Below are 19,131 nucleotides of genomic sequence, written 5' to 3' on the forward strand. Positions count from 1 at the left end.
TGACAGTCCCCCAGGGTGAGCACAGCCACCTGCCTGACTGCCAGCACCCTCCTCCACTGGGCCACATGCTAGGGAGATCCTTCACTCCAAATCAACTGCCCAAACTCTAACACTGAGCCCAGCTGACCTTTGTGCTGGGCTGAGGTTTACAGACACCAAACCATGAGCAGATTCACTACTGATGAAAACTGACCAGTTTGGAAAGAGTCCTAAACCTTGCTGAATGCCCCAGGCACATTCCACATGCACCAATTCAAAATACTCAAAAAAGGTAGTTAAACTACTTGAAAGAAGATAAATTTTAAAAAATTAGAGAATTTGAGAAAAGAGTGATCTGGGTGGTTATGTGGAGAATTAAAAAATTTATATTGCTTATTTTGTGGAAGGGGTAGAACAAAATAATTGGCAAGAAAAGGAAGGCAGTTTTTGCTGACTTTCTGTCTGGTAAGACATGGTGCTCCCTGTGTTTCTCATGTGCTAATATTCTGCCTATTTCATTTGAATTTCTGCTAATTATCAGTATCTCCACTTCTGCCAAGACACCAAAACCTGTATGAAAGGCCTATGACAGAGCATAAGAATATAATATGTCGCTATCAACTGTGTAATGAAACCAAACAAGAAATATCACATTCCAATATTTTTAGTTTTGCTTTCCATGGGGGCTTGCATGCAGCTGTAAGTTGGAACTAAAAAGCAAGAAAAAAAGGTTGAGATTTCACTTTTCAGACCCAGTGTGTGTTAGTTTGGGTGTGTACTCTGTATCTGCATTTGGAGCACTAGTTGTGAGTTCTGAAGTAATGACTCTCAAAGGAAAGGCCAGTTCTGATCCACCACCTGGTTCAGCAGAGCATCAAAATTCACCTAGAGGTACATTACAGACTTTGTGCTGCCAGAGAAGGGCTAGCAGGGTGAGATATGTTTATTAACAGATATCTTCTCATGTGTCCTGGTTCATGGTGACAGAAGGACCTCACAACCCACCATTTGGGAAAATTTACATAGTCAGGAAAACACCTGCTCTACCAAGTAAGGATGATGTGGATTCTGTCCCATAGAAAGACCAGAGTTCTGTGGCCAGAGAGCTGAGCACTGTGATGGATAAATATAAAGATGTTTCTAGTGCTAAATTTTCCATCCAGGAAAATGATCCAGAGGCAATTTCTGGAAAGCAGGAATTTTAAGAAATAAAGTTGTTAGGCAGGGATCTGAACAAGGAGGGACAGGTTTAACAAAGGAAATGAGGGCATTCCTTGGAGACTTTTTCCGGCTATTAATTTTAAAATCAGGAGTAAGAAAAAGTCGAGCAAGGCATTAAGGCAATCAGAGAGGACATGGTGCAGAGTGATTACATACCTCACACGCAGTTCTTTGAAAGGTGAATACCTTATATCTGAATTATTCCCTGTGCTTTAGAGTGACTGGCCCTGAAGTTTTGGGGTTTTTTTTTGGTGGCAGGCTTTGCTGTCATTGAGCATAGTATTTACTCTACTGGACCTCTGTTGCCTTCTTGTTTTGAACCTTAGGGCCCACCAGGTGAGCCTGGTCCTCCTGGCCCTCCAGGGCCCCCAGGCCACCTCACCGCTGCCCTCGGTGACATCATGGGACACTATGACGATGCCATGGCGGATCCACTCCCAGAGTTCACTGAAGATGAGGCAGCCCCTGATGACCACAACAAAACAGACCCAGGAGTCCACGCCACGCTGAAGTCGCTGAGCAGCCAGATCGAGACCATGCGCAGCCCCGACGGCTCCAGGAAGCACCCGGCACGCACCTGCGACGACCTGAAGCTGTGCCACCCCTCCAAGAGGAGCGGTGCGTGTCCACTCCTCTGCCCTGGGCCCTCTGCCCCACGTCCAGCACGGCCTTGGGCACCGCTTTGCACCGCTGCAACATCATTCTGCTTATGTCTTCCCAGCTGTTTCATAAATCTTTGTGATAGAACAGAGTCGCCTTTTATGTCCTTTGCAGGTGAATATTGGATTGATCCTAACCAAGGATGTGTTGAAGATGCTATAAAAGTGTACTGCAACATGGAAACTGGGGAGACCTGCATTTCTGCCAACCCATCCAGTGTGCCCCGCAAAACATGGTGGGCCAGCAAGTCCTCTGACTTAAAGCCTGTTTGGTATGGCCTTGATATGAACAGGGGATCCCAGGTAAATAAATACAGTCACTCTTAGGAATGGGCTTCTGTGGAGCTTGCTGCCGTGTGGGTTGGAACTTCTTCTTCTGCTATGAGCAGGTTCTGCTACAGTCACAACATTATACCTGTTGATTGAGTGGCTTATAGTCAATTGATTGTTAGTATCATATAATAAATGTAGGAAATAGCTGGGAAAAAACAATGCAAGTGCATCTAATGCAGGATTGGCTAAAGCAGACCACTGCTGGACAAAATCATCAACTTCTCTATCAGTCTTTTACTAAATCTTTGTCTTGTCCTTAAACAACTGTACTTCTACCCTGACACATAATCCAGATCCCTGCTGTTTTAATTGAATTCTAATCTTCCTTTCAGAAAACTCTATACTGCTAAAAATTATGAAAATTACTTTATAAATTTGTTTAAAATGAAAGTATGATTGTTATCATATGATCAGGTTGATCCATGATGAATCCATCAGTCTCTAGGCAGATAAAATTTCACTCACCTTTCTGCTGGGTTCTTCCTCTGTGGTAGCTTCTAAGATTAGGCTTAATGATCCTGACAAATAACAGAAGTTTACCCTATGGAAAGTATATAATTTATTAACTAGTTTTTGCCACTTTTTTCCCTAGTTTATCAAAAGTACAGAAAATATCTTCAAAGGCTATTTCATAGATCATTATTATTTTTAAGTTCAGTATTTGGTGCATGAAAGATAATGCTGTTATCAACTGGATTACTGAAAACAGTTCAGAACATTACCAGCTGAGAACAGATGTGATATTGTTTGCTTTTTTGAGATGCTTTCACTTATTACTAAATTCAGGAAGTCTTGTCATGACCTAACACATCCCAGTTGATGTTTAGCTGCCTGCAGAGCTACCCAGAGAGGTTTGTAAGGCAGTTGCTCTTTGAAGGAGCAAATTATCTTCAGGAACACCAAAAAAGAATGTATCAATATTTTTGAAACACTGTTAGATTTGGTGACTAATAGTATGAGCCATGTAATAGTCAAACACACTTCTTATGGATTCTAAATAATAAATGTGTCCACGATTATTAAACAGGGGTACCACACTTTATACATTAGGACAGTACCAATGAATAAGTTTTTCTCTTCACTGGTTTCAGTGAAATGTATAAATTTTTAGTAATTCTTGACTGTTGGTTAGATGTTGCAATGATTCATAAAGCATGAATAAAATGGAACCTGCATGAACAGGGTAAAAAAAAAACCTCAGGAATTTTAGAATTTGTCTTACTGGTAGAAAAATTGCTTGTTTTTTTAGAAACAATGACACTTTGTGAAACATTTGTCAAACTCGTGTGCCAATTGATTAGTTTATAAGGCCTGTATGCAAACTTTGGTTATAAGGCCCATGTAATGAAACTTTGTTTGTGCTGTTTCTAAATACAATACAAACCCTACAGGAAAAAAGTTAATAAAATGGCAATATATCAGGTTCATTGTAAAAGAATTTTCTGTGCTTGATGTTTCTTACCTGCTTCAAGGTTAATCTAATGCATTATTCCATATGTAAGAATCCCTTTCAGAAATGAGGCAGAATTCATTCCAAAGCTTGGCCTATCTGTGGAGGCCAAACTTCCTCTGACTTGTGCAGTTGCAGAGAATTATGATCAAAATTCTCCAAAATTCTCCCTGTTACAGAATGTCTAAATTTATTTGTCCTCAACTGGCAGCAAATTACACAAGAAAGAAGCCACCATTAGATTTTATGTAATAGGGCTCCTAGTAGTCATGTCTGAAAGATGACAATAATGGCAGATGTTTCTAAATTCACCAACTCCTAATTTCAGCATCCTGTTAATTGACCTATTTCTTTATCTCCAAAGTTTGTGTACGGGGATACAGCTGTCACTCAGATGACATTCCTGCGCCTGCTGTCCAAGGAAGCTTCCCAGAACATCACCTACCTTTGCAAAAACAGTGTTGGCTACCTGGATGAGCAGACAAAGAACCTGAAAAAAGCTGTGATTCTGAAAGGGGCCAATGACCTGGAGATCAAGGCAGAGGGAAACAGCCGCTTCAGATACACTGTCCTGCACGACAGCTGCTCTGTACGTTTGGGGGCTTTGCCCAAAGGACTTTTGTACCTTTTCACTTCTCTCTTGAATTAGAGAAAACACCCACTCAAGGAAGTAATTAAAATTCTGCAGGATTTTGTAATGAATTGTAGACATAACTGATCAAACAGGGATCTTGCTCTAATTCTAGCTTCACTTAATGAAAGTCTGCACTATTTAGTGGCTATTTGCAAATTCTTTCTTAGTGAGCATACTGAGATACATATCTTGGCATTTTGCATTTCCCAGTACTTGTTTAGCTCTGAGCTGAGTGCAGTCATACAAACTGGTGAGATAACCACAAACTTTTGTCTGCCAGAGGGGCAGGATTATTGCAGCACTACTGTGGAGGAAAATCACTGAGCTGGAAAGGAAAACTCTCCGTAAAATTTCATGATGGGCACAGAAACCAGAAAGTAGTAGATTTTTCAGAAACTTGGCAGTTTCAGCCAAGACCAACAGATTGGCAAATATTCCTAAATCTAGTCCTGCACCTAAAAAAAGTTAAGTACTCTCTGTGCTTTAAAGTAAGCCCACAATTACGGGTGAAGGCACACATTATGAACATGTAGAGAAGACTTTCATAGCATAAGAGAAAATTCAGCCCTGATGTGTCAGTCTGGTAGATCTGCTCATTAGAGACATTTCAAAATAGCCCAGGTTATGTTGTGCAGTGCAGACAGCGTCGCTCAGTGTTACTCAGCAGAGGGGCAGAGAGTACCCCCTCCTGAGCAATCAGACAACTGACTCACCAGTTGCACTTCAGGCTGGTTTTAACAGAGCCCTGGCCTCATTTTTAATTTTTCCCCCCTTCTTTTCCCTCTAGAAACGTAATGGGAACGTGGGCAAGACTGTGTTTGAGTACAGGACGCAGAACGTGGCGCGCTTACCCATCATCGATATTGCACCGGTGGACATTGGCAGCAGCGAGCAGGAATTTGGAATTGAAATTGGGCCAGTTTGCTTTGTGTGAGAGCAAGGGGGGAATATAACACACTACCCAGCAACAGCAGCAGTTAAACATGAACTTAGACTGATTGAAGTTAATCCTGAGACTCTTGAAGTAATGGCTGATATTGGATCAGCATTGTATATACAGCTCTTTCTAAATGCCCGGCCTCCTTTTGAATATTTATTTTACTTACAAACCTTCTGTTTTCAATGATTGAAACCAACTGTTTAGTACAATTTTAAGAGGATTGATGACAACCTTCTAAAAGTAATATGAATCCTTTTCCTTGGTTTTGTTTGAAATTATTTTGACATTTCCAGGTATTCAAAATCAATAGATTTAATGTGGAGCTATGTAAAAGCTCTAATGATTATTTCTTTTGCTTTGATGTGTACTGAATAACAGAAAAGTAGAGCACTTTTGTGAACTGTTGGCTGTATTTCAATCATACCTGCTCCCTCTACCCCAGTCTGTGTTCCTGTGGTTGCCATTCACAGAAATATGTGTCTTTTGTAAAAGAAAATCTCTTCAGACAAGACCATCTTAATTTGGCATTGTTTTTCTTGCACTTTGCTATGTAAGTCTGCTCAGAAGAGTGATCCATAGCCATGGTTAATTTATGAAGTAAAAATATTACTGGGGTAAATATGAGTTTTCATTAGGGGTGTCCCATATCCTTAAGGCTAGATTTCACTCTTCACAATGTATCGGTGGAATTCAATTAAATTATCCTTAATCTTCAAAATATGTCTTAACCCCAATACTTGTTGATTTTCCAATATTTGCCCATCTAAGAAGCCATTACATATCAAATTATTCAGATGTCTTATATATGGTGCCAATTTGTGTGTGTTGCAGACCATTCATATGTATACCAGACCAGTTGCTAATAAAGTTTAGAAATTTCTTGGTTTTAGCTGACATCCAGACATGCATCACCAGTCATTTGACTTGCTGGCCTTGAGTTGTCAAGGCAGAAAAGTTCCATCATTTCTTAGCATGAGCTACCTCATCTCTGGAAGTTGGGATGCAATTAATATTCCTGGTTTTCTTTTAGGTATTAAAAGGTGCTATGCTTCTGTTGTTATTTCAAGATAGGAGATAGGCAGGGCAAAAAAAAAAAAAAGGCAACAAAGTGATGGTGCTAAATGACTCTCTAGAAGGCTGATGAAATAAAGATGCCTACTGTCAATGTCATGTTCAGAGCTTAGCTGTTAGGCTTGCAGTGTTTGAGAGAACAATGTTACAGTGCATTTATTTGTTGGTCATTCAGTATATAGAATGTTTTGTACCTCCAACATGCTTTATTTTGTAAAGTATGTGGGTACAAACTTACTTAGGTTTTTTGTTTCTTTACTGCGTCTGTGCTCTCCACGTTTTTTTGTTTGTTCCATAAAAAAAAAAAATAAACAGCTGGGGCTCTCCCTAAAGAAAGTCATGCACATAGCTTTATTCATGTATCTTTGCAAAGCATTTAATTAAATACATGCTTCTTGCTATGTAAGTGGTTTCCTTATTGTAAAACTCCTCCCAGTGTGTTCATTCCATATCAGTTCATTCCCAGGAAATTAAAAATAGAAGTACTTAATTGTTGTTTGGTTGCTGTTTGCATAAGTCATTGGCCAGGCATTGTGAAATATTTTGAAGACAGGAGTATAGGACTATTGTAAAGTACCTTCTGTGTCAGTTTTTACAGATAGGTGTCAGCTGTATGAAGGAAATCAGCAGGCCTAGGAAATACACATAGATCATATTGTTTGAGACTCCAGAGAGAATTTTTATCAAGAGTGAAATGTGATTTGGCCAGTTCTTAGTGGCAAGGGAGTTAACAGTGAGAGGAGCCAGTTTCTGGACCAGACATAAAGCTGCGTTTGTAGTGAAGCAGGCAAGAACTTCCCTTTCCCCCTTCTGAAGGGGCAGGGGCTTTGCAGGTTTCTAGGTTGTCCAAATGTGTTTCCCTGCAGGGCAGGTAAGGGCTGGGAAGTTGATAGGTTCATGCTGATGTTATCTGTTTGCTTTTACTGCCCATGCAGGAACCAGGAACTTTATGATTTCTTTCTTACTGGCATGAAATAATTTCTATAAATATGTGACTCAGGGGTTAATTTACCATGCTGGCTCCTAGAAGACTTTTAGATAACCTTAATTTCAAGCTTCAGAGTAAAGGCTTGCTGCAGTATGTTCAAGCAAAGGTGACTGTGTTCATATCTCTATAGCACATTTCTCCAAATGCATAAAATTAATAACATTTGGAGGATAGGTTTGTTTGTAATTAGTTTTAATCTCTAATTTTAATCAAGTATTATAACCCATGTTTAGTATAAGTAGTTTGTAAGGTTTATGAAGGAGAAGATTAATTGTTTATGAAAAATACCTTTTCCTTTCAAGGGTCTCTTTGCATCTCTATCTCCATATGAAGTGTGCAGTATTTCCCCAGCCAGGTGCTTTGAGCACTGAAAAAGAGCTGTAACTAGAGAGCTGCTAAAAAGCTGTAACTGGAGAGCCATCTGAGGTGATATTCTTTAAAAAGCAGGGCTGGAGAAGCACTAAAGGAAAGTCTGCTCTGAAGAGCAAGCTCTCAGGTAGTTAGCTTGATTTATTAAATTATGGATATTGATCTACTACTGATATCCAACTGTGACAGACAAAGGCTCTCTAACAGTTTAAAGTTAAAAGTGCATGTTTATTGTGGGATAGCTCCCAAACACACACTCCAATTTACAGGTGATTACAGAGTCCTTTTATCTATACAAGTACTGAATACCCAAAATACAAATGCATATTCATAACTCTGGTACATCCCATTCCCTGCTCCGTATGGTAATTAGTTCAAAAACTATTAAGCATGGGTAATTTGTTCCTTGAAATGGGTCCGTGGTCCCTTTCATGGGGAAGGGTCCCAAAATGAGGAAGTAAATGAAGTCTTCCTCATTCTGACCTTTCTACCTTTCAATGCAAATATGACAAATGAACCCTTGGTAGAGCTTCCATTCCCTGTCTTCAATTGGTTTCAGAACAGAGGAGGCCTACAATTGTCTTATGTTCCTAAAGGCTATTTATCAGTTTCTAATTCTTCATTAAAAACCCAGCTAACCAAACATTGTGCTGACAAGCAATCAATTATTAGTTAACTACTAACTCTTAACTTCATCAGGGCCTGCTTTTTTATTCTGATTAACTCTAATAAAGCTTATCTCTACCTAAGATCTCAGTTCCTCTAAAATCTCTTATTCTTTAATGTCTCAAGCTGAGGAATCTCTAATGCAAGTGTTGGCCATGCTTTTCTCTTCTCTTGACTCTGTTTAGAGCATACATAGACATTGCACCTCTCTCCCTGCTTTTGCATTCCTCACAGTATTGTGGAATCATATGAGGAGGGAAAAGACCAAAAAAGTGTGTGTTTGGGGGGCATTTTCTTATCCAGGCAGCATGGCATAGCATCATGTAATACATTTTAAATTTTGTGAATGAGCTAATAATTTGTAGTTTATGAAGTAGCATTAAGTAAATGTCAGCTATAACATTTAGTGAAGTTCTGTCTTAGTGACAAATAGCTTCAAGAATGGTAGAAAAAAGGCACTTCAGAGTGATTCAAATAATGTAGAGTGATTACAATAATACAGTATCAGACATTGCATTTAAATTAAATTTGAGTTACAAGAATTGGTTCTGTTTTCTTTAACTAACCTGTCCTCAGGGAGAAACAAATCCCAGGACTACCAGCATAGGCAGAAACCTTCTCTTGGTTTCTCAAAAGCAGTAGTGCAACATTTGTTTGGCAACCATTCATTAGAAACTCATCTAGAAACTGAATTCCCAAACTGCTTCCCTGCCTTCTGCTAGCTTCCTTGTGGCTATGACAAATAATCAGCTCGAAGTTTTCAGCAGTAAAAAGGTTCTGGAGAGCACCAGCAGTACCACATACAGGAGAATGTAGCAAGCAACACAGAAATGTAACAGAGAAAATGTTTCTAGCATTACAGCTAGAAACAACACAGCCAAAGCCCACAAAACAGCAAGAAAATGGAAGATTTTTCTTCCCTGCGAAGGCAAGGAAAGAGTCTAAAAACAGTTTAAGAGGAAAAGGAACCATTTTTCTTATTGCTATAGAATAAGAGCCCCTATGGCTTTCTTCTGTCTCCTATAACTGCCTGAGACTGAGCATAGTAATTGAGCTGGTAAACACTCACATGACCTATGGATATTTTAATTACTTTTTCAGGAAATGCAGGCTCTGCTGAAGGTTTAATACTCACTGGGCAGTTTTTTCTCACTGAGAGAGGATTCCAGAAAGAATAAAACAATTGCAAAAGGAAAAGCAAAACTAAATGGAAATGTAGAAATGCTAATGAAGGAATAAAATTCCCTGCAAGTATGCAAATATCACAGAGAAAAAAAGGCAAACATTAGAGCATTAGATGGCTTCAAAAATCATGAGAAAAGGTAAAACTAAATCAGCAGTTCAATAGCTGAAATAGAAATGCCTTAGAAGCTGTAGACCCATAGACCCATTTTAATGTGAATTTGCTGCTCATTCCTGTGAGGCAATTACTGGGCAATATCTTCAGAATCAGTAAAAGAGAAAAAAGCAGTTTATGCTTTTTCTAAAAGCCAGAAGAGAGAGGGCACAATATGAGAGCCAATGGCCTGTGCAGAGTTCAGGAAAACCCGAGCAGAGTGGTGCAAATATCAGAACTGAGAAGTTTTAAGGTATTGCACAGCACCAGAGCTTGATTGCTGATTTGTCTGCTGTGCTCTCAGCATTACATGTTTTATCCTATGCTGAGAGAAGGTCTGGAAAAGTACAAAGGTATCGGGCAACACTGGTTTGGGCAGGATGCTAAAGAGTCCATGCTTAACTCCCTCCCCCGTGTTTGTTTTGTGCACATTCCCATTTCCTTGCTGGTAGAGTTAGAAGCCATCTTTCTATAGGCTCTGGCTTGAGTTTTGTTAAGTTCTCAATATCAGAGAGTTTCTGTTCTAGTTTCTGACACTATCAAATGTTTCTGTTGCAAAATTAGTAATTTGTTCCTTGATTGAGATACTGCTGTCCATCCTCCAGAAAATGCTGCAGCCTTATTCAGGGATGTTTGTGCAGAGAAAAAGAAAAAAACAACCAAGAAAATTCACATCTGCCAAAGCACCACGGAACTGATTTTTGGCCTCAGTCAACTGAGGGAAAAGAATCTGATACAAACCCAACAAAGTATAACAAAAGAACTTAACTACAATTCTACAAATCCAGTGAATTATTTCTGCATTTTTGGTATGGTATGATCTTCCCTGCCACAAAGGAACATGACAATGACAGAAGATGGTGATGACTGCAGGAGCCATCACTGTAATTCAGGAGCTTCTGCCCTCTGAGGAACAAGCTGTGTGATTCCACACAAAAATCAGAGAAAGTCTGAGCATTTCCTTCTGCCATATTGCTGGGGTTTAGCCCAGCCCCTAAACACCAGACAGGCACTTGCCTACTCCTCAGTGCCCTCCGTGGGGCAGGGAGGAGAATTGGGGCTGTATGGGGTTTGGCTGTCCCTCTCTGCCCCCACACACGCCCAGGATGGTTCTTTGCACGCTGGGCCTCAAAGGAGGAGTCTGGACTCTGGCTTTTTGGTTCTTCAGAATTGTTTATTATTTCTTATCTACAAAGTTCCTTCTCTGCCCGACCTGGATCCGACCAGCAGGGCAGCCAAAGGCACTCTGAGCGCCCACGAGGGGGTCATGTCTTTTTATAGTAAAAACTACATACATCACATTTACCTGTCATCCCCAATACCTGTCACCCTTGTCACCACGTGCACCTGCACCACAGACCAATCCACAAGTGCCAACATCACCACAGAAGATGGATGACAAGAAGAAGAAAGAAGAGCCTTGTGACACACCCTGATTCCTCCATCTTGTCTCCATAACCCCCCTGTACCAAAACCCCAAAATCTGTCTCTCACCCTATAATTATGTCTTCCCTTCACCATTCACACCCGAGTGACTCTCACAGGTTTCATCTCCTCATACACAGGTGGCACATCCCTAGATGGATCAAAATCAAGCCACCAAGTGCTTTTGGCAACATTCCAAGACTCCCGAGCCACCCCCCCCCCCCCCCCCCCAAGGGTTCTCTTGGTAGCTCTGGACATCAGGAGTGATGTGCTGAGCTCCCACAGGGCTGTAAAGAAAATACAAGATTAATTGGATGACAGAAAAGGAAAAGAAAATAATGATGATAACAAAAGAATTCACAGATACAAAACAGTTGCATAGAATGCAGCTGCTCACCCCCAGTGAGCTACAGCCAGCCATTCCTGAGCAGTGGCCCCTGGCCAGCTTCCAGCACAGATTTAGGTGTGAGGATGACTCCATATGGTCTGGAATGTCCCTAGGATCAGCTGCCCTGGCTGTCCCCTCCCAGTTCCCTGTGCTCCCCCAGCCTCCTGGCTGGCAGGGCCTCAATGTAAGAACTGCTCAGCAGCAGCAGCAAGATTGTCATCCCAAATCCAAGGCAGCACTGGGAAGAAAATTAACTCTGTTGCAGCTGACAAATATCAAGTCAGCCATTTCCTGCTAGGAATTTGATCCCTGCTTTACAGATGCACCCAAACTGAGAAGAGGAGTGAGCAGACTTTTCCAGGTACCTGGAGATGTTATAACATGTTGGAGATGCTATAACAAATACAGTGAAGCTGAAATACAAGTTGCAATAGGAATATTCACAAAACCCCACATAAAGCATCTCCAGTGCCTCCAGGAGTGACCTTTCAATGGCTGCCTTCTCAGTGGATGTGGACTCAGCAACAAAACTTAAACTTTAATCTAGAGGTGTCCATGGCTAAGAGGTATGCTGAAGGGAGAAAAAGTTTGGATAAGCACAGATTTTCCAGATAAAACTGCAGGATTAAAAATAAAAAAAGAAAAAAAGAGTATAAGCTCCTCTCAGAAGGAGCCAGCTCAAGCCAGAGGGGCTGCTCTGATGGGGAGGCAGCAGTGTGGGTTACAGTCAGTATTTCTAGACAAGACTCTAGGGTGAAGCTATTGCAGGATGAAGAGCACTTGGGAAGACAAGACCCACCAGGATTTTGTTCTGGTGGACTTCATCCATCCTGGAACAGCAATCCCACAGTGCAGTGTGAGCTAGTTTTTGCTCCCTCCCAAAAAACTGGTAGGCAAAAACATAGAAAGCATCTCTTCATCTCCCAAATCCTAAAACCTGCAAATATCTTTCTTTTCTAGTACTTTCAATAGAAGTATCTACAGATTTTTTTTTATGATCATAACAAGATATAATTGAGGACATCTGATTACAACCTCAAGTTTAATTAAAATGTTAGATCATGATAAAAAATTTCATACACTACTGTAGCTTAAGATTTTTGCAACATTATTTATCTCACTAAATTTCCAGAAGAGGCACTTGGTTTAGAGTTTGCCAGACCCAGCTTCTTTTCTGGTGCAAAGAACTGGATATTTCACTGAGCCATCAGGCTTTTGGTCTTGGTTGAAATGAGTATGAAATCTGAATTATTAAGACACATATTCTAATTTAATGACTACAGTAATGCTGTCTTACTACCATAAATAATAAGCAGTCCTCCAAAAGAGCACCTTCTCCAGTCTGTATGAATAACATGCACCTGACAAGCAATAATGGACCTTAGATTTTCCTAGTGAAGTTATCAGGACAGCCATAGCATGGCAAAGTGTTGGGAGAACTTTCTCCTTTACTAACTCAAAATTCCTGTAAACAGCTCTTCCTCCAGGTTACTCTCTGCAAGTGGAGGCTTAATACTATTTAGCTGAAACTACAACAAAAGAGGGGTTGCAAATTGCACCCAATGCTTATTTAAAAGTTGATTTATTTTGTTTTAGGAGGGAAATTGTTTGACAATTTGCCAGCTTCCAGAAGAAATTCCTAGCAGCTGCTCAAATCCAGAAACCATCATGAGCCCACTCTATGCTGCTTTATCCTTGCCTGGCTTCAGGTGACAAATGACTGCGGGGAGAGGGGCCTTGGGGCAGGGTTTGCAGCAGCTGGCAGCCTTGGTGGCCAGGGAGAAGCCTTGCCTGTCTCCCAGGGGAAGCTGAGGGTGTTCCCCATTGAGTTACAGTGTTTACAATTTGGTTGCCTAGGGCCTAATCAGGTAGCAAAGCTTTTCACTTAGACAAGGGCTGGCTGGATTCTTGTCACATTCTAGAGGGATTTTTTTTACAAGTAATTTTTGTAAAAAAGAACAAAGTGGGATGTTGTAGTAGTATCTGTGCCACAGACCGTGGGATATCCACGCTGGAGGAAAGGCTCTGGTGTCCTACAATAGAGCTGCACCCTCAGATGACAACTTGCAGTTAACTGGAAAGGCAAAATCCAAGGTAATATCAAAGGTAAAATTAGTGATATTTTAAAGTCATTGGTATGTCCTGAAAAACTCCTTGAGGAAGGGCTTTTTCCTCTTGTTTCTTTTCTTCTCTCAGAGAGCCATGGGACTATGGTGCTGTGAAGTAAATGAGATCAGCTGGTGTAACAGAATGAGGAGCTGTAGATCAGACATTTCTTGTATCAGTCTTATCACTGTGTGGGCAGCTTCTTTCCTTGTTTTTTCCTGCCTCTCATTCAGCTTCATGCCTTTCTTTCAACTATGTGGACTATAATATTTTCTTCTTTTCTCCAGGGCACCTTGAAATTGAAATGCTTGAAAGCAGGCGTTGGTGTTTCATCCAGACCAGTTTATACTGAGCAGTGCTGGGGGCTTAAAGTGTAAGGAAGGCAAACAGGGAATTCATGGCTTCAGTCCTCCAAGGGTGAGAGGGTTTGCTCAACCCACAGTTTTGGATCTGTGCACCTCAGTTTTAGACTAACCAGGAAGAAAAGTTTTATTTTTATGGGTTTTCCCTCTATGGAGGCAAGTAAAAAGTCTAAAGATGGATTAAGAGCAAAACACTACTATTTTTTCTCCTACTGTAGGGTGTGGGCCCCTGGGTTTCTTTGCTCCCCTTTAGCTGCTTGTAACTGAGCATTGCAGCTATTAGACTCATAATCTGTGGATGTTTTAATTAATTTTTTCAGGAACATGAGCCTATACTGGAGTTTAATATTCACAAGGCAGTTGGTCTTGCTGAGAGAGGATTCCAGGAAGACAGAGGATAAAGCAGTTGCAAAAGGAAAAATAAAACTAAATGAAAATATAGGAAATGCTAATGAAGGAAAAAAGATTCCATGCAAATATGCAAATATTACAGGAAAAACAAGGTAAAAATGATAGTTAGACAATGTAGGTATTATAGTTTAAAAATCATGACAAAGGGTAACAAACAGCAATTCAATGGCTGAAAATGATAGCAAAATATAGAGTTAAATAAATAAATATAATAAAATATATATAGTAAAAAATATAAAGTGCATAGTAAATATGAAAATATATAGTAAATATATAGTAAAAACATATAGTAAACTTTATAAAAATAATAAAATGATAGACAATGTTGGTATTATAGTTTAAAAATCATAATTTTCATGGCTGAAAATTATTGTAAGATATATAGTACAAAATATAAATAAAATAGATAAAGTACAAAGTAAATATATAGTAAAAATATATAGTAAAATATATAAATATAGTAAAAATACATAGTAAAATATATAAATATAATAAAATGATAGACAATGTTGGTATTATAGTTTAAAAATCATGACAAAGGGTAACAGCCAGCAATTCAAAGGCTGAAATAGAAAATGCCAGAGAACCTGGGAATCCATAGATGTTGTTTTCCAAATGCTGTGCTTATGCTAGAAAGAAATGTATACTCTTGGATTATTGTGTCCAGTGCACCACAGTTTGCTTGCTGGGAGCTGAAAGGTTTTGTTTTAGGCTGTGATTTCAGTCAGAGTTCAGAATATCCACAAGGAGCCTGTTTGGGCAGAATTGCTAGCTGATTACTGGAACATTTAGACTGGTTTTAGCCTGACTATTTCACCTGCTGTCATGCTATTCAGACATTCAGCCTATGTAAAAATCAGAGGTTCTTAATGTATGAAATAACTATGAAAGAAAGAAGCTTCTTAATGTATAAAATAACTATGAAAGAAACATGAAGAGTGTGATGAATCACAGCTGAGAATCACCTGTGTTAAACCCTGCCCCAAAGGAGAACTTGGTGCACAAAGGGAACACTCAAACAGCAGACCAGCTTTCTTGAGAAGCTGTTGTCAATTCTGTGAGGAATTGGACAATATCTTTAGGAAGAGCAAAAGAAATTTCCTTTTTCAACAAGCCAATGAAGAGGACACTGAGTGAAGATGAGTCACAGGTGTTTATAATTTGTTTACAAGTAGGGTCTAATTAGATAGCAAGGCCCTTCTGTTGGAGAAGGGTTTGCTGGATTGCTGCCGTGGTTTGCAGTGTTTTAAACATAATCTCAATTTAAAAAGTTCAGAAAGAAGATGTTGGAATAGTCCCCATGCCATGGACTCCAACAGAAGATAAAGCTCTGGTGTCCTGAAAATGAGCTGCACCTTCGTTTCAAGGCAACAATGAAACCTAAATGAGTGCTTTAGGTTTGATTTGCACTCTTGGTATGATTCAGGCAACTTTTTGTGGCAGGGCTAAGTTTATTTGCATGTTTGGGGGCAGTTTGCTAAAAAATGAAGGCTTTTATATCAAGTAAATATTTTGTGTTGGTCTTGGTTATTTCTTTGTGTTTTCTACAAATGTTCCAGAAAATCAACTTTCATTAGGAGAAATTATTAATGGAAGGCTTGATGAGTGTGTGTGCTTTAGGAATCAGCCCCCAAAGCCTGAGTTTTAAGTTTGAATCATTGTTCCCAGCCATCCACCCAGCCTCAGCAGCACTGGGGGTTGCAAAGGCTGTTTTCCTCTGCCATGGCAATTAAGAACAGGTGTTTCTAATGCATTTTCCCACCAGCCAGCATTCCTACCAGCTGTTTTTATTAAACTCCAATCAAAGGCTTCCTACCATGTAATTGATGCTAGATTAATATTATTTTGTACATATAACTTGCATTTCCATAGACAGTAGTTTATTTTCACCATCAAATGAGGAGGTTTCCTGCAAGAGCCAGAGCCTTTTATGAATTGTTGGCACTGCTGTTATATGTTGCAGTAAGTACAGTCATGTCTGTGCTGATGCTGCATTTGTGCTGTTAGGGCCTCCCCAGAGCCTCACTGTTTTCCTTCTGTGTGAGCATGTCCAAATTTGCAGTGCCAAAGCAGGGCAGTGTCTTGGCTCAGTCCCAAATCTGGTGGGATCTCTTAAAAAACAGCATTTCTTTGTTCATTTCTTTTTTCCTGCTTGAGCTAATCAGAAAGTATTCTCTGAGATTGCATAATCCATATTGTCACAGAGAATTTTTAAGAATTGTTTTTTTAAATCCCTAGTTTTTGTTATCTGATCTTGTTCTAGAATATCTTTAATGGTCCTGGGCTGTGCAATAATGATGTAGGGACAGGCTCTGCCCTTGCTCCATGGGAAAGGCTGAGTGGCATTTTCAGCATTTGACTGTGGGAGAGCTTTCCTGGCCTGGGCTCTGTGGTGCTGTTTACTTCTTTCTTCTGGCCTCAAGCTTAGGCACTGCCAAGCTACTGTTGCTCCATAAATGTTACTGTGGTCACTATTGCTCCTTAAATTTTTGCTAAGATCTGGGGATGACTGAGCTTACAGCTCCATTGGCCATAAAAAGCTTTGTCAAACTGCTGGTGCTTCTGGCCTGCCCTGTGGGAGCCTTAAGCCCTTTATTTAAGCTGCCCCCTGAAAGGCTGGCAGCCTGTGACTGCCTGGTTATTCAGACTGAGGCAGGTTGCCTGGATTAGGGAAGGTTAAGATCTTCTATTTTCTCCAAAATGACCTGCCTTAGTGCATGGGTCCTGCTTTGGGTGATGCTGTCACATCTGAATCCCTGCTGACAGAGAAGCTCCCTGTGCTTGAAAATGTGAGCCACTGGATGGAGAGAAGTAGAAAGAGCAAGAAAGAGAAATTTTCATACTAGTACAGCATAAACTGCATCCCTTAGAAGTATGAGATTTCCTTCAAACAGAGGGACTGATCTTTGAAAAATCATGGTGATACCAGAGCTGTATCCTGCCTTGTTCATTTGTTTGGACAAAGGTACAAAAGGGAAAAATTAAAAAAGAAGTCAGTTTTATGAAACAACAAGAAATTTTATTAAGATATTTTATTATGTGTCTCTGTAAGGAATAGACCAACAACCATATAAAAGCTTACAAAGATGGTTAACCTTCAACACTATCAATGTGTTAATGTGACAGAAGAAATTCACAATTTTGCATCTTTATTGACTTTTACAGAGTGAAGGGAGAAAATCCTCAACTACGACATGCCAATGGCGATCTTTGACAGGAGACATTTGCAATTGCTTTAAATCTTTTAACTTTTTGGTTTTTTGAGCAAGCCAATAACCCTGACTTGCAGAGTTAGGAGTGAAAAATACATTAGCACCATCATATTAGTCTTTTACACTTCCCTAATTTTAGTGGTCTTGACCAGCAATGACAGGAAAGTAGAGAAGCACCTTTGACAACAGAATACAATCCAACAATAAAATTATGGTGACTACTGACATTAAGGTATTAAACTCTTAAGATAAACTGTACCTTTCAAAGCTAATCAGTACAGAAATAAACAATTTTGTACCAAATGAATCCCCGGAACTGACCACTGGGTCCAATGCTTTTTGATTGAATTGACTGATTTTTGGTTTGACTCATCAGACACATCCCAGTTTCTGTCCATGTTGAGGTAGTTGAAACAGGGAGGTCGTTCTAGCTTTATGGACTGCATCTTGCAAAAGGGGTAAACTTTGGTACTGGGAGCAATCAGTGCTTTGTAAATTGGCTAACATTCAACTAATAGAACACAGTGTTGTTTTAGTAAGTGTTGAAGTTTCATTATAGCACCACGGAGACATGTTCTGAAGATGGAATTCGGTAAAAAAAAATAGAGCAAAAAAAAGCATTTTTACTGTATTTTGTGTAATAGCAAAAAAAAAACCCAAAAAAAACCAAAAAACCAAACCCTTGATATCAAATTAGTTTTTCCCCCAGAAATTTTGTTAATAAATAACTGGGATACAGATGGGCACCTGTACTAGCTGACAAGGCTGAAACAAAGGAGCACAGTTGGAGTGTGAATCTCTTTGCTGGGGTTTCAGAAAAAGCAGGATCTTGGATTTATAAGAAGCAGACTGGGCCAATGTCCACGCCAAATTCCTGATCAGGACCACCAATATCCAATGGTGCAATATCAACCACCGGCAACCTCATGGTCTTGCGCGTCCTGTATTCGAAAACTGTCTTACCCCACTCACCAGTGTGTTTCTGTGAAGTTAACCAGAAAAGAAAAAGTTGTTAGAGACTTGAGTGCTGGCCTACGTGGCAGTCATCCCACAGGTTATCAGATTTCAGGTTTCCTATTTCTGTAATAGCAAACCCTCTCAGGCTGTTGAGGACTGGTTGCTGTCTCTGTGGAAATGACCCCAGGAGGAAGAACTCATGGACAGTGTTAGAGTTGTCCGTTTGCTACTGAAAAGGCTGCAGGTGCTGTCAGACCAGCATGCTCAGGGATGTTCCTGCTCCCCTCCACTACTTTCTGCTGCAGGGAAGCAGTGTTGGATCTGCAAAATGACTGTGTTTGCCCCTTCCCATAAACACAGCCCATGGCTTCAACCAGCCAGCCTTGGTTTGGTGTGACTAGTTCTAGAGTTGACAGGGGATGGATCCAAACTTGGTGACTGTGACTTCCTTGACATTGACTCTAAAGCGAGGAGATACCTATAAAGCACAGATTTTAATGGAAGTGCACCTCACTTCCTACAGTTGCTACAGGAATTGCACTTCTGGTGTACAGAATCTAGGTTCCCCCTGCTAGCTTTAGCTGTGTCCTTCCCTTAACCAGGCCATGCAAAGCTCTCTCTTCC

The 19,131-nt window shown here is 40.2% G+C and overlaps 2 protein-coding genes across 3 annotated transcripts in view; one reads left to right on the plus strand and one right to left on the minus strand.

Moving 5' to 3' along the window:
* Positions 1–6,777, plus strand: part of COL5A2 (collagen type V alpha 2 chain) — a 98,217-nt gene extending 91,440 nt beyond the window's left edge. For both annotated transcript variants that reach the window (XM_059853459.1, XM_059853458.1), the window contains exons 51-54: positions 1,527–1,818; positions 1,975–2,162; positions 4,007–4,231; positions 5,064–6,777. In XM_059853459.1, coding sequence (XP_059709442.1) covers positions 1,527–1,818; positions 1,975–2,162; positions 4,007–4,231; positions 5,064–5,210 — 852 coding nt within the window. In that variant the 3' untranslated portion in view covers positions 5,211–6,777. The remainder of the gene's footprint in view (positions 1–1,526; positions 1,819–1,974; positions 2,163–4,006; positions 4,232–5,063) is intronic.
* Positions 6,778–17,335: 10,558 nt separating this feature from the next.
* COL3A1 (collagen type III alpha 1 chain) overlaps positions 17,336–19,131 on the minus strand; it is a 49,298-nt gene continuing 47,502 nt past the window's right edge. Inside the window, exon 51 of the mRNA XM_059853460.1 lies at positions 17,336–18,532. Within this exon, the coding sequence (XP_059709443.1) occupies positions 18,386–18,532 (147 nt within the window). The 3' untranslated portion in view covers positions 17,336–18,385. The remainder of the gene's footprint in view (positions 18,533–19,131) is intronic.

This window comes from Haemorhous mexicanus, chromosome 8 (genome assembly GCF_027477595.1).
Source record: "Haemorhous mexicanus isolate bHaeMex1 chromosome 8, bHaeMex1.pri, whole genome shotgun sequence".
NCBI classification, from domain to species: domain Eukaryota; kingdom Metazoa; phylum Chordata; class Aves; order Passeriformes; family Fringillidae; genus Haemorhous; species Haemorhous mexicanus.